Genomic DNA, 14,122 nt, shown 5'->3' with positions numbered 1-14,122 from the left:
ACTCTGAGGTGTCATCCAATCACAATGCTACACAACACTGCTGCTATATTTTATGCGGGAACAAAACTTTTACGGCGAATTAGAACCCTCGGTACTAGTATACGTTATCCATGCCAATAAGTATCTACAAACCGCGCTTTCTCTGTTTTATAATAAATGCTTATTTTTAGAAATAACATCAAATAATTATTTCTGTGTGTGTGCCATTATCCAATATGGCCATTTTATTCATTTGCTACAGTCAGGAAAAGGTGTCGCTGTCTTGATGACGTAGATCGTGCGCCTCCCGGAAAGAGCACTGCAAACTCGGCAGTGACAGCGGTGTTTGGGACAGAAGGAAAACATCATGCACCGGTTCTGTTTACGGTTCGGTCATTACGGTTTAACTCGTTGTTCTGTGCAACAGCTTATCTCCCGGTACTGCTAAAGTGACGTTGTGTGGATAGCATGATATCGGGCGGCCACCCTTGCCTACTAGATCACATTCACAGCAGCTATTACGTGTGCACTGCCAGTAATGGGGGCCCATGCCACTGTGTAATTAGACTGTGATATATACAATCTTGCACAGTGACTGACATCCGTGCGCTGCGGAATGCTTGGCACGTTACTATATTTTGTATGAAAGTTACCGTGTAATAGGTGCAGAGCACTGTTATGCATTTTTCCAGTTACTTTTATATGGGCTGTTGGCATGTGTGATGGCAACAATGTTCCATTGTTTTTGATGGAGCTTCTAAACAAACCTGCAGAATTATGGCATTCTCATTTGTTGACCAATTAAACATATGCATTATATATAGCTGTTTAGCCTTTGCACTGTTTTAAGGTGAATGTGCGTGCACATATATGTTTATATTTTTGCAAAGTGTGTTTATGATGTGCTAATTACTGGACCACAATTTCTGTTTAATGTGAGCTTTCCAAGTAAAGGCCATTGCAGAGCTCTCTGATAATTGAATTAGAACAAGTTATACCTGGAACATATTAATGTGAAACATTGTTGTTGTTTTTTTCTTGTCAAACATCTGGTTGTAGCTGGACTCTTAAAAATACTATTGTCCTAAAATATATTTGTTGTTTGTTTTATCACAGTTTACTTTATTGTTTAGTGAGAGTCATTTTGCACATTGGTGTTTTCTTGCTGCTATATTAGAATTATATCTCAGAAGACGTTCTAGTGACCAAATGTTGTAGAAACTCAATTTTGTCAAACGTCTGGTTGTAGCTGGAATGCCATAAAGATACCCTTGTTGTTTTATCATTAAACTGGCTTTGTAGCCCAAGTTGGAAAGTTTGTAATTATCTACCTGCTGCTTTCCTTTTACTCTACTATGCTGAATAGGAGCTCTTTTACCACCCTGGTGGTGGGTGTTTTTATTGTGTATGTGGTGCATACTTGTTGGGTGATGTATGGGATTGTCTACACCAAACCCTGCGAAAGCCACAGTGACAACTGCATCAGACCATACCTGTCTAAGAGGCCGAAACTGCAGGTATGTATCAGTTGCTTATTTAGACTTGTATAACCGTAGACACTTCCGTGTAATGCAGGATTTGTATGATTGTTATCATCACTAAAGACCACAGCTACCAGAGTTTAACATTTTCTGCCTATACCACTATTCATTTTTCTTCACCTGGTTTATAAAAGGTTGGCTATGCCCCCTGTTATATGTCTGATTACCAAATTGTATCTAAATTGTTCAACCTGCACTCTAGTACTGTGTTGTAAAATAAAAGTTCAGTAATGAATAGCCCAAATTAAAGGGACACTAAACCCAATTTTTTTCTTTCATGATTCAGATAGAGCATGCAATTTTAAGCCACTTCCTAATTTAGTCCTATTATCAATTTTTCTTCGTTCTCTTGCTATCTTTATTTGAAAAAGAAGGCATCTAAGCTAAGGAGCCAGCCAATTGTTGGTTCAGACCCTGGACAGCACTTGTTGGGGCTGTCCAATCAGCAAGGATAACCCAGGTTGAGAACCAAAAATGTCCCGTCTTCTAAACTTACATTCTTGCTTTTCATATAAAGATAGCAAGAGAATGAAGAAAATTTGACAATAGGAGTAAATTAGAAAGTTGCTTAAAATTGCTGCTCTATCTGAATCATGAAAGAAAAAAATTGGGTTCAGTGTCCCTTTAAGGGCTTTGTCAACATGAAAGTGTCATTGTCACATTGAACCCATAATCTTTCAACGGGGCCTTGAAATGCTCCATTTGTAGTCAAACTGATTTTTCGGAACCAGAATCCTTCCTCCAATTTCCTAAAATAACTATTAAATACTGCATAATTATAGAAACCTTTTAGTACATTTTTTTGTGGATTCCCCACTCACAATGGAACACCAAAGGTCTTAGAGCTAAGTTATTAGTGATAGGGAACTGTTGTCACTTATGCTTGGTGCAGACTGGGGTTACTGTTCTTATGCACCTTCTGCATGTTCCAATTTTTTATTTTGATGGCATAGAATAAATCACATTACAGTACACACATGTATAGAAATAATCTGAAGAGAGGCCCCAAGGACAATAGAAAAAGCTTACAAGAAGTCCACAGTTTGATAGATAAATAATATAGCATATATATACTGCAAGTTCACAAATCTGAGTTATGGAGTAAGTTGTCTATAGAATAATTTAAAAATGTAGGAACCATTACTCACTCACTGGTTCTTTTGATTTAAGGGCTATATTAATAGTTTTTTTTTCATATCATTAGCCCACAAATGTATTCTAAATATGTGTAGAAAATACAGTTGTTTCTAAAGTTTTAACCTATAGTAAAAGCCTATTATTTTACATTGTCATGTTTTTTTTTCATGTATTGCAGCTAAGTGTATATACCACAACACGGACAAGTATTAGTGCTGAAAATAATGTGGATTTGGTTTTAAATGTTGACAATTTTGATGTGGAGTCAAAATTTGAAAGGTAAGATTATTATTATTAATAATATCTTGGAGCTATCTGCTGATTGGTGGCTGCACGTGTCTTTTGTCATTGGCTTACCAATGTGTTCAGCTAGCTCCCTGTATTGCATTGTTCATTCTTCAATATAGAATATCAAGATAAGGAAGCAAAAGTGATAACCATAGCAAATTGAAATGTTTAAAATTGTATATACTCTGAATCATGAAAGAAAAATTTGGTATTTCATGTCCCTTTAAAGGGACAGTCTAGTCCAAAATAAACTTTCATGATTCAGATAGGGCATGTCATTTTAAACAATTTTCCAATTTACTTTTATCACCAATTTTTCTTTGTTCTCTTGGTATTCTTAGTTGAAAGCTTAACCTAGGAGGTTTATATGCTAATTTCTTAGACCTTGACGGCCGCCTCTTAAGAATGCATTTTAACAGGTTTTTCACCACTAGAGGGTGTTAGTTCATGTGTTTCATATATATAACACTGTGCTCATGCACGTGAAGTTACCTGGGAGCTATCGCTGATTGGCTAAACTGCAAGTCTGTCAAAAGAACTGAAAAAGGGGCAGTTTGCAGAGGCTCAGATACAAGATAATCACAGAGGTAAAAAATATATAAATATAACTGTGTTAATTATACAAAACTGGGGAATGGGTAAAAAAGGGATTATCTATCTTTTAAAACAATAATAATTCTGGTGTAGACTGTCCCTTTAAGCATACTTGCTCCAATTGGCTGCACAGCACTGACATGTACTGCTCCTATGCTCAGTAATATTGACCTTCCACTGCTTGGATTTCTGATAATTTACAGGATCAGGAAAGCAGAAGGTAGGAGTGTGTTGTTGCACATTGTTGGCAGCATATAATACAGCTGCTGGTTGGCTGAAGTGCATGTCTTGAAAAAAACCTGCTTCAGTGCTGGGCGACCAGTGGCTCAGGTTAGTTAGCTTACATGGGGTCATACAGGTATTTGGAGGGACACTGGAGCAGTTGCAAATGCAGTAATATGATTATTGTAATGCACCTGCAAAACATAAAATAAACATAAGAGTTTAGTGTCCCTTAAAATTCTAAAGGTGGCAGAATAAAGGATATTAACTGTCAAGTTTGTGTTTAATTCAAAACAAATTCATAGTAAATACAACGGCATATTTTTGGAACGGCTACACAACAAGGACATGTTTGGCAGGCACCTAGCTACAATCCATGTTACACTGTACAATAAAATGTTTTGAATCATTTGTAAGGCCATTGAGTTTACAAATGTACAATGACAATGTGCAGATTTTTGATTCTAAGAGATGGGCCAGATATGTGTTTACATGCTTATTCTCAATAGGATTTGCAGTTTAACGTAGTGACGTGTAAACTGTCTTCACTGCACAGGAGGGTCTTACCATGGATGTCCTGTTTGTTTTATAGGCACTGTATTGATTTTTATTTAATTTTTTTTTTAAACAACTTTTTAGGCAACTCAGTTTACAGCACACTGAATATAAGACAATGGAGGGTGACCTATACAGCTTTATTACTTGTACATTTGCTTCTTGGAGTGGAAACACCCATGGCAGTTGACTACTTTACCAAAAAGCTAATTTATATGGTCACATCTGACTGTATTAGCAAATAAAGCCGTCCGCCAGCAATGACTCACTCTTAGAACGGTGAGAGGCTCAGGGGATCCCTTGACTCTGATAGCTGTCACTAAGTACTGAGCCACTGTGTCACATGTGGGCCTGGTGGTGGGCATTCTATCACAAGGATGCCCTGTCTGTGTACTGCTCAGTGCCAGGAGTGTAACCCACAGGTGCTCACAATTTCACAGCTGATGGAAGACTTGCCTGCGTAGTTTGCTGTAAGTACGATCTTCAGCACTCTGCCTTGCAGTGCCACTGCCCTCCCGTCAGTCAGCGAGGCCTCAAATGAGCATTGGATGAGCATCCCACAGCAGCATAATTATAGAAAGGAAAAAAACCTCACTCTCAGATATTTAGTAATATTTGGTCAAAATGCATTTTATATTTAAAAAAAAAAACTTGCACCCTTGGAGCGAGGGGATTTCAAATTTCCCCAAAACATCAAATTTGTATTCACTTATTTCTGAGGTTGCAGATCCTTTTTTTTTTTTTTTTTTTTTAATAAATGATATAATATAAACAAACATACTGCATATTACAGTCTACTTGAATATTTGTTAAAAAGCCTTGCAACAAAGTTAGAACATGCCCATGTGTGTAACCACAGTTAAAGGAATAGTCTAGACAAAATTAAACTTTCATAACTTCAGATAGATCATGCAATTTTAAGCAACTTTCTAATTTACTCCTATTATCAAATTTTCTTCATTTTTTTTTTTGGTATCTTTATTTCAATATAAGCTTAGCAGATGGCCCATTTTTGGTTCAGCACCTGGGTAGCGCTTGCTGATTGGTGGCTACATTTAGACACCAATCGGAAAGCTCTACCCAGGTGCTGAGCCAAAAATGGGCCGACTCCTATGATTACATTCCTCTTTCAAATAAAGATACCAATAGAATGAAGAAAAAATGATCATAGGAGTAAATTAGAAAGTCACTTAAAATTGCATGCGCTATCTGAATCATAAAAGTTTAATTTTGGCTAGACTATTCCTTTAAGGGCTTAACTACATTTGGTGTGATGCACACGTTGTTCTCCCCTGTTGCTTTATATAAGGATGCAGTCAGTGATTAAAGTAGCCACACAAGTTGCCCTTGAATTGGCGAATGGCATAGGAGTACACAATGTGCCACTTTACCTGTGTGTTTAACCCGTTAGCAGGGCATTAACACACAGCAGGGAAATTAATAGAGAATACACTACTGCAATAAAACAGATTTGTTTAATTAGAATGCTCCTTTGGTATCAGAACCATGTAGAACATTGATACAGTTAATAAACCTTTAAATAATTTAAACAGTTGAACAAGTCACTTAATTTGTGGTGATATCTGCATTTGTACATTACACATAACCCACTGCTGCTCTTTCTTCATAGCTATATGGACTTTCTAAAGCATTTACATAGCAGGGAAATGTAACCTTACTTTCACCTGTTAAAGGGACATTAAACACTTATATATGCTTTGCATTACTGTCATTATTTATTTTGCCCTTTTCTTCTGTAATTTAAAGGGGCAGTCTACTCCAGGATTTTTATTGTTTAAGAAATAGTTAATCCCTTTTATTACCCATCCCCAGTTTTGCATAACCAACACTGTTATATTAATATTCTTTTTACCTTTATTATTACATTGTATCTAAGCCTCTGCAGACTTGCCCCCTTATTTTAGTTCTTTTGACTGACTTGCTTTTTGGCTTATTAGTGCTGGCTCATAAATAACTCCATGGAAGTGAGCACAGTTATCTTTATGGCACACATGAACTAGCACTGTCTAGCTGTGAAAAACTTTAAAAATACACTGAGATAAGAGGCGGCCTTCAAGAACTTGGAAATTAGCATATGAGCCTACCTAGGTTTAGCTTTCAACAAATAATACCAAGAGAACATATCTGATTATAAAAGTACAGTAAATTGAAAAATTGTTTAAAATTACATGACCTATCTAAATCATGAAAGTTTATTTGACTAGACTGTCCCATTTGAATCTCAAAATGAAGAGTTAAGAGTCTGAGAACTAGAAATGCACATGGCAAGCTTCTTAAGCCCAACCCTGCTACAAATGTCTCTGACTTACTTTAGCAGTTGAATCAGATAAGGAAGTACAAAACAATGATAGTTTTGCCAACATAATGACAAAGACCTTCTCTACTTAATAACAAGTATACATAAGGCAAGTGATGGGGGTTTAACTATTTAAAGGGATATGAAACCAACATTTTCAATTGATACTTGAAATTGAGCATACAATTTTAAAACCCATTTTAATATCAAATTTTCTTCGTCCTCTTGGTATCTTTTGTTGATAAGCCGACATGTGAGCTCTGGAGCACTATATGGCAGCAGTTTTACAAGAATGTTATCCATATGCAAAAGGAGCAGTAGATGACAGCACTATTTCCTGCCATGTCCAGGCTCTTTTCTCTGGACTAAAGGGAACAAGCCACTATTTTGAACAGTTAAATGCATTTTTAAGTTTGTGATTTCTCTTCCCCCCCCCTTATCACATAGCTCTTCTCTAGCAATAAAGGAGAGTGAAGTCTAAATTAAACTTTCATGATTCAGAAAGAACATGTAGTTTTAAACAACTTCCTGTTATACTTCAATCAAGTTTGCTTTGTTCTGTTGTTATCTTTTGAAGAGCAGGTTAAGTTCTGGGAGCTATATGAATGCATTTGGTGAGCCAATGACAAGAGGCATGTATGTGCACCCACCAATCACCAGCTGACTCCCAGCAGTGCATTGTTGCTCCTAAGCCTACTTATGTATGCTTTTCAATAAAGGATAGCTGTAGAAGTAGGCAAATAATGATAAAAGTAATTTTAAAAGTTAATTATGCTGCTGTGATAGAATTTTACTTTTAGTAAATTAATAAATGAGAAGCATGGACCTGCTGCCCAGTGATTGTCGAGGAATATGGCTACACCTCACAGATAAGGCCCACAGAAGGCCAAAACGTATGTCTGTGGTTGCCATGACTTTTATTTTTTGTTTGGTATTTCGGGGCTGTATGTTTTATGTTGGATGAAAAAAGAAAATTAATGGCACTACTTAGTTTAATTTATTCAAAATCAAGGGATATTGCCATATGAGATTTCTATTGGGCTTTAAATGTAATATATATCTGGTGCTGTGTATCTGATATAGCATTAAAGTGGAAGTTTTACAAACACTAGGATTTACTATTGAAACAAATAAAGGGCACTTTCATTCATGAAGTATAAGATACTTAATGTAGAAAGCTCCTTTATTTGATTCAACCGATCGCCGCTCTTAGCTCCTACAGCAGCCCCCGGCTAAAACAATTTTTGGCTAAGAGGTGACGTTTTCACCTCTTAGCCAATAGCTGTGCGTTAAATCCGGCTTGGCGCCCATGGGAGCCGGATTTACCGCACGGCTATTAGCTAAGAGGTGAAAACGTCACCTCTTAGCTAAAAATTGTTTTAGCCGTGGGCTGCTGTAGGAGCTGAGAGCAGCGATCGATTGAATCAAATAAAGGAGTTTTCTACATGAAGTATCTTATACTTCATGAATGAAAGTGCCATTTATTTGTTTCAATAGTAAATCCTAGCGTTTGTAAAACGCTAGGATTTACTTTCACTTTAACCAAAACAACTAAGAGAAGTTGAGTAAAAGGATACACTTTAGCACTCAAATCCCTCTGGGATAATGTCGTTGGTTACGTCACTATGCAAATTAAAATCATGCTTTATTGAAAATGGTTAAAAATGGTTAAGCTTAAAAACAGTTATAGATACGGACTAGTAACTGGGATAGGAATGATACTGATCTTAGTAAAGAGCTGAATTAGATGTTTCCCATATAGGTATGGGATACTCCTAAAGTATATAGTGTCCAGTCCACCCACTGGATTGCTAAGTTATTACAGTAATAACTATGTGGCAAACAGATATTATAGTAAAGAGGCCAGAAATTAATAGTATGGGTAGTATGGTTGGGCCAGATGTATGATGAAATTAGTGCTGTTGTGCTTAGGTGCAAGCTTGAACCAACGTGTGGAACATTAAAACTAATAGAAGCACTGCTTAGAGCCAATCCTGAAATATATGTGGAAAGTAAATGTTCCCACAAGTCCCCTAGCACCAATTGTGGGCCAATATCATAGGTACGGTTGTATATGCAGCAAGAGTAAGCGACTAGTCAGAGTGTACTTATACTTCAAATATAGTTTGTTTAGCTTCTCAGTGTATACCTTAAAGCAGACTGCTGAGTTGTATTGATATTATTGCGTCACAAACAGTTATGTAGCTGACGTTGCCTATGATTACTACAACCGGCAGTTAGGTTAATCCCAGTGTATATATAGCACTACAGTGCAAATTTAGAAACAACATCTGATAACTCCTGACTGATTAAGGCAATGCGTGGAGACGTTACTAAAGTACTTAAATATAGATAGTAACTGTTCCCACAAATCTCCTAGCTCCAGCAATGGGCTAATAACATAAGCTCAATTGCATGTGCCATGAAAGTAAATCGAAAACTGCGGGTCACAGCTTGTTATTGTTATACAAATAATTTGTGTAGCGTCTTAGTACCTACCTTATTTACATAAGACTAGTGCTGTTATTATTGCACAGAAGTATCTAAACAATAATCTGATATTAACTGTAAGTTAATTAGCAATAGTATCTGTTACTAATGTAATTAATCATTTAAACAGACAATCGCCCTTATCCACAACTATCCTCTTAGCAGTTTACGTAGCTATTACCATACTTATTGAGCAGATATATTAGTACTGAACACCCTCCTTTGTATCAGTATAGATGTATTATATTATTGGCAGCTCAGTTTACCGGTGCGATACCATAAATATTATAACACAATTCAATATTATTTCAGTTACCAGTTAATACCGTTATCTAGTCACATCTAAAATAGGGTCCCATTAGCCCTCTCCCCCTAACATGTTTCGCCGGTAACCCGGCTTTCTCAACTTCTCTTAGTTGTTTTGGTTAATGTTTTATGTTAGAACCAGGCTGATATACGGCTGGAGGAAAGCTTTTCATTCTGAAAGGCAATTTTTGGCCTACATAAGTATGCTCTTGGGGTGGTAATACAAGCTAGCATGTTCTCTTATTATGAAAATGAATAGCACTTAATTATTTCCATGTCAATTTATGTTGCATATCATTGTGGAGTATTTGACTGGATAAGATGCTGTAACTATATTTAATGCGTTTTATTAGTTATTTTATCTTTATCCATATATTTACTTTAAAAAAAAACAAAAAACTTTCTTCCCACAGGACAGTAAATGTCACGGTACCTAAGAAAACAAGGAATAATGGCACACTGTATGCCTATATATTTCTTCATCATTCTGGAGTTCTTCCTTGGCAAGATGGTAAACAGGTGCATATAGTGAGCCCCCTTACTACATATATGATTCCAAAGCCAGAAGAGATAAATCTTATAACTGGAGAAACAGGAACAAAGGTGAGATTTAGTTATTTCTTGACACTGAGGTAAATTTTGTAAGAGGGACTTATTTTTTTCTAATTTAAAGCAAACTAACTTACTTTTAGCTGCTTAGATTTACTTTGTTACTTATAGAAAACAAAAATGGTTTCATGAGTGGGATCTCGCGTTCGAAAAACTCTCATCAATTATTTATAATTCTAGGGATTGTGGCACTCAAATATGTGTTTGTAATAATTTTTAAGGTGCAATGTGCATACAGCCACTAACAATAATATATGCACAAAGAGAAGAAAGGACTAATGATAATGATTCAAAAGCCAAAGAATGGCAAGGCCGCACCAAAGCAAATTTATAAAACAATCATTTTAATTGTTTGTTTATTAGAGGACTTAGTTTAAAAAGTGCTATAATCCTAAAGTCAACTTAAAAGGACATATACCTCGAAAAGCAAACACTCTAATGTGTTAGTTATATGCAAGTGACAGTGCAGTACTAAAACGCAAAGCAATGCATTACCGGGACCTAACTGAACATACAATGGATATAAAAAGTCTACACACCCCTGTTAAAATGTCAGGTTTCTGTGATGTAAAAAAATTAGACAAAGATAAATTATTTCAGAACTTTTTCCACCTTTAATGTGACCTATAAACTGTACAACTCAATTGAAAAACAAACTGAAATCTTTACGGTGGAGGGAAGTAAACAAAAAAAAAAAAACTAAAATAATATGGTTGCATACGTGTGCACACCCTCTTGTAACTGGGGATGTAGCTGTGTTCAGAATTAAGCACTCACATTCAAAACCATGTTCAATAGGAGTCATCACACACCTGCCATAATTTAAAGTGCCTCTGATTAACCCTGAATAAAGTTCAGCTGTTCTAGTAGGTCTTTCCTGACATTTTCTTAGTCTCGTCCTACACAAAAGCCATGGTCCGCAGAGAGCTTCCAAAGCATCAGAGGGATCTCATTGTTAAAAGGTATCAGTCAGGAGAAGGGTACAAAAGAATTTCCAAGGCATTAGATATATCATGGAACACAGTTAAGACAGTCATCATCAAGTGGAGAACATATGGCACAACAATGACATTACCAAGAACTGGATGTCCCTCCAAAATTGATGAAAAGACGAGAAGAAAACTGGCCTGGGAGGCTACCAAGAGGTCTACAGCAACATTAAAGGAGCTGCAGGAATATCTGGCAAGTACTGGCTGTGTAGTACATGTGACAACAATCTCCCGTATTCTTCATATGTTTGGGCTTTGGGGTAGACGGCAAGACGGAAGCCTTTTCTTATGAAGAAAAACATCCAAGCCCAGCTAAATTAAGCAAAAACACATCTGAAGTCTCCCAAAAGCTTGTGAGAAAAGGTGTTATGGTCTGATGAAACCAAGGTTGAACTTTTTGGCAATAATTCCAAAAGATATGTTTGGCACAAAAACAACACTGCATATCACCAAAAGAACACCATACCCACAATGAAGCATGGTGGTGGTAGCATCTTGCTTTGGGTCTGTTTTTCTTCAGCTGGAACTGGTAGAGGGAATTATTCAAGGTAGAGGGAATTATGAACAGTTGCCCTTGCAATCTGACAGATTTAGAGTGTTTTTGCAAAGAAGAGTGGGCAAATCTTGCCAAGTCAAGATGTGCCATGCTGAAAAACTCATACCCAAAAAGACTGAGTGCTGTAATAAAATCAAAAGGTGCTTCAATAAAGTATTAGTTTAAGGGTGTTCACACTTATGCATCCATATTATTTTAGTTTTTTATTTTTATTTCCCTTCACCACATTTTAACAGGGGTGTGTAGACTTTTTATATCCACTGTATTTGTTGAGCCAATGACAAGAGCCATATGTATGTAACCACCAGTCTCCAGCTACCCTCCTATAGTGCACTGCTGCCCTCAAACCTGTCTAAGTACCAAGAAAACAACGTTATTTGATAATAGAAGTACATTTAAAAAGTATCATTCTGAATCATAAAAGTTGTAATTTGACTTTCATGTCCTATTAACATTTCTGTCTGCCAATTCTTTTTTTATAAACATTTTTTTATTTAAATTGTATATTATACTAATAGATTCAAAGTTCAAAATGGTTAAATGTGTGGATTACCCTCTATTTTAGCTACCGTTTTGTTCAGGAGATATTTACACAATATTCTATTGCCCATATTTACAACATTGAAACATGTTGATATTTTGCCTGCCAAAATATGAAGAACTGTTTACATAATTTAAACTGATATGTCTGTATCAATTGTACTTGTATTTACTTCCTACACATGGTGAATTACCATTAACAGGAAGTGCCTATCGGTCAGTCAGCCTTGACAGGAAGTTAACAGGAAGTAACTATCAGTCAGTGAGGCTGACTGATAAAGTTATTATTATTTGCAGTTTAAATGTGAAAAGCTTTTACTTCAAAATTTTGAAGTCAAAATTAAACCATCAGGAAGATAAAGCATGCAATTTAAAAACTAAAAAAAAAATTCCAATTTACTTCCATTACCAAAAATGTGCACTATAAATGCGCTTGTGATTGGCTGGTAGTTGTCATACAATACAGGGGAGGGGAGAATTAAAGTAATTTTGAAATTTGTCAGAAACAAATCTATTATTCATTTGAAATTCAGACTAAGCACTATTGCATTGTCTTTCTGTTAAAGCGATATGAAACCCAAAAATTGTATTTTGTGATTCAGATAAAGCAAAACACCACTTTCTAATGTAATTCTATTATCAATTTATATTTGTTCTCTTGCTATCTTTTGTTGAATAGCAGGGGCATATGCCTAGGAGCCGGCACATTTCTATAGCACTATATGGTAGCAGTTTTGCAAGAATGTTATCCATTTGCAGAGCACTATAGATGGCAGCACTATTTCCTGCCATTAAGTGCTCCAGATGCCTACCTAGGTATCTCTTCAACATAGGATATCATGGGAACAAAGCAAATTTGACAATAGAAGTATATTGGAAAGTTGATTAAAAATGTATGCTCTATCTGAATCGTCAAAGAAAACAATTTGAGTTACATGTCCCTTTAAACAAAGTAAAATGTTTTTATAGGGGCACATCCTCTTGAGTTATACAAAATAGGTTTTTAAACTGCATTAATCCTGTGAGTTTATTTTAAATCTTAAGGGGGACATTTATTAAACTGTTTTCTCAGCTTCTTCAGCTATGTGGAGCAGAAACTGCTTCTTTTTTCTCTCCGCCACCTCAGACTTAGTGAGATCAATCACCCCAACACTCACTCATTCAGGGTGATTGACATACCCAGCTCTAGCTCAATTGGTTGCGCCGGAGAAGGGGGCGGGATTGCAAAGGAAATGTCTTGTGCAATGTTAAATTTTGCCATCCGATTAAACATTGCAAGTGGAGATTGCAGGCAGACAGGTTTCACTACTTGCTAATTTGTCAACCTGCGGGGATGGCAAATTTACCCCTAAATCCCATTCCCATCTAAGAGGGAAAAAAACAACTTTCTGAAAGTACCTGATTTCTCCATAATCATTTTATAGTTTGTGTGGTGGGCTATAGCTTTTTGTTTGACAATGACTATGCAAAACCCTGTATTCAGATTGTACTTAAGTGTGTGTGTATACCCACGGACGGGCTCCGTGTTGCAGCCAGGATCCAAATGAAGCAGGCACACAGGTTTTTTCAAAAACACTCCGGTTTATTGGCAGTATCGTTTACCAAACGTTTCGGCTCAAACACGAGCCTTTGTCAATGGTGTAAAAAACCAAATTTGTTTTTTTTACACCATTGACAAAGGCTCGTGTTTGAGCCGAAACGTTTGGTAAACGATACTGCCAATAAACCGGAGTGTTTTTGAAAAAAAACCTGTGTGCCTGCTTCATTTGGATCCTGGCTGCAACACGGAGCCCGTTATATATATATATATATATATATATATATATATATATATATATATATATATATATATATATATATATATATATATATATATATATATATATATATATATATATATATATATATATATATATATATATATATATATATATATATATATATATATATATATATATATATATATATATATATAATCTCCGTCGTTTTACAACGGTTC

The 14,122-nt window shown here is 36.0% G+C and overlaps 1 protein-coding gene across 1 annotated transcript in view; it reads left to right on the top strand.

The window, feature by feature from the left end:
* The first annotated feature begins 293 nt into the window (after positions 1–293).
* The window catches only part of CLPTM1L (CLPTM1 like), a 195,861-nt gene continuing 182,032 nt past the window's right edge, over positions 294–14,122 (top strand). The window contains exons 1-3 of the mRNA XM_053714359.1: positions 294–1,496; positions 2,836–2,936; positions 9,843–10,032. Of these exons, the coding sequence (XP_053570334.1) occupies positions 1,335–1,496; positions 2,836–2,936; positions 9,843–10,032 (453 nt within the window). The 5' untranslated portion in view covers positions 294–1,334. The remainder of the gene's footprint in view (positions 1,497–2,835; positions 2,937–9,842; positions 10,033–14,122) is intronic.

The sequence above is a fragment of the Bombina bombina genome, chromosome 5 (genome assembly GCF_027579735.1).
Source record: "Bombina bombina isolate aBomBom1 chromosome 5, aBomBom1.pri, whole genome shotgun sequence".
NCBI lineage: Eukaryota > Metazoa > Chordata > Amphibia > Anura > Bombinatoridae > Bombina > Bombina bombina.
This window is presented reverse-complemented; position numbering and strand designations above follow the sequence as displayed.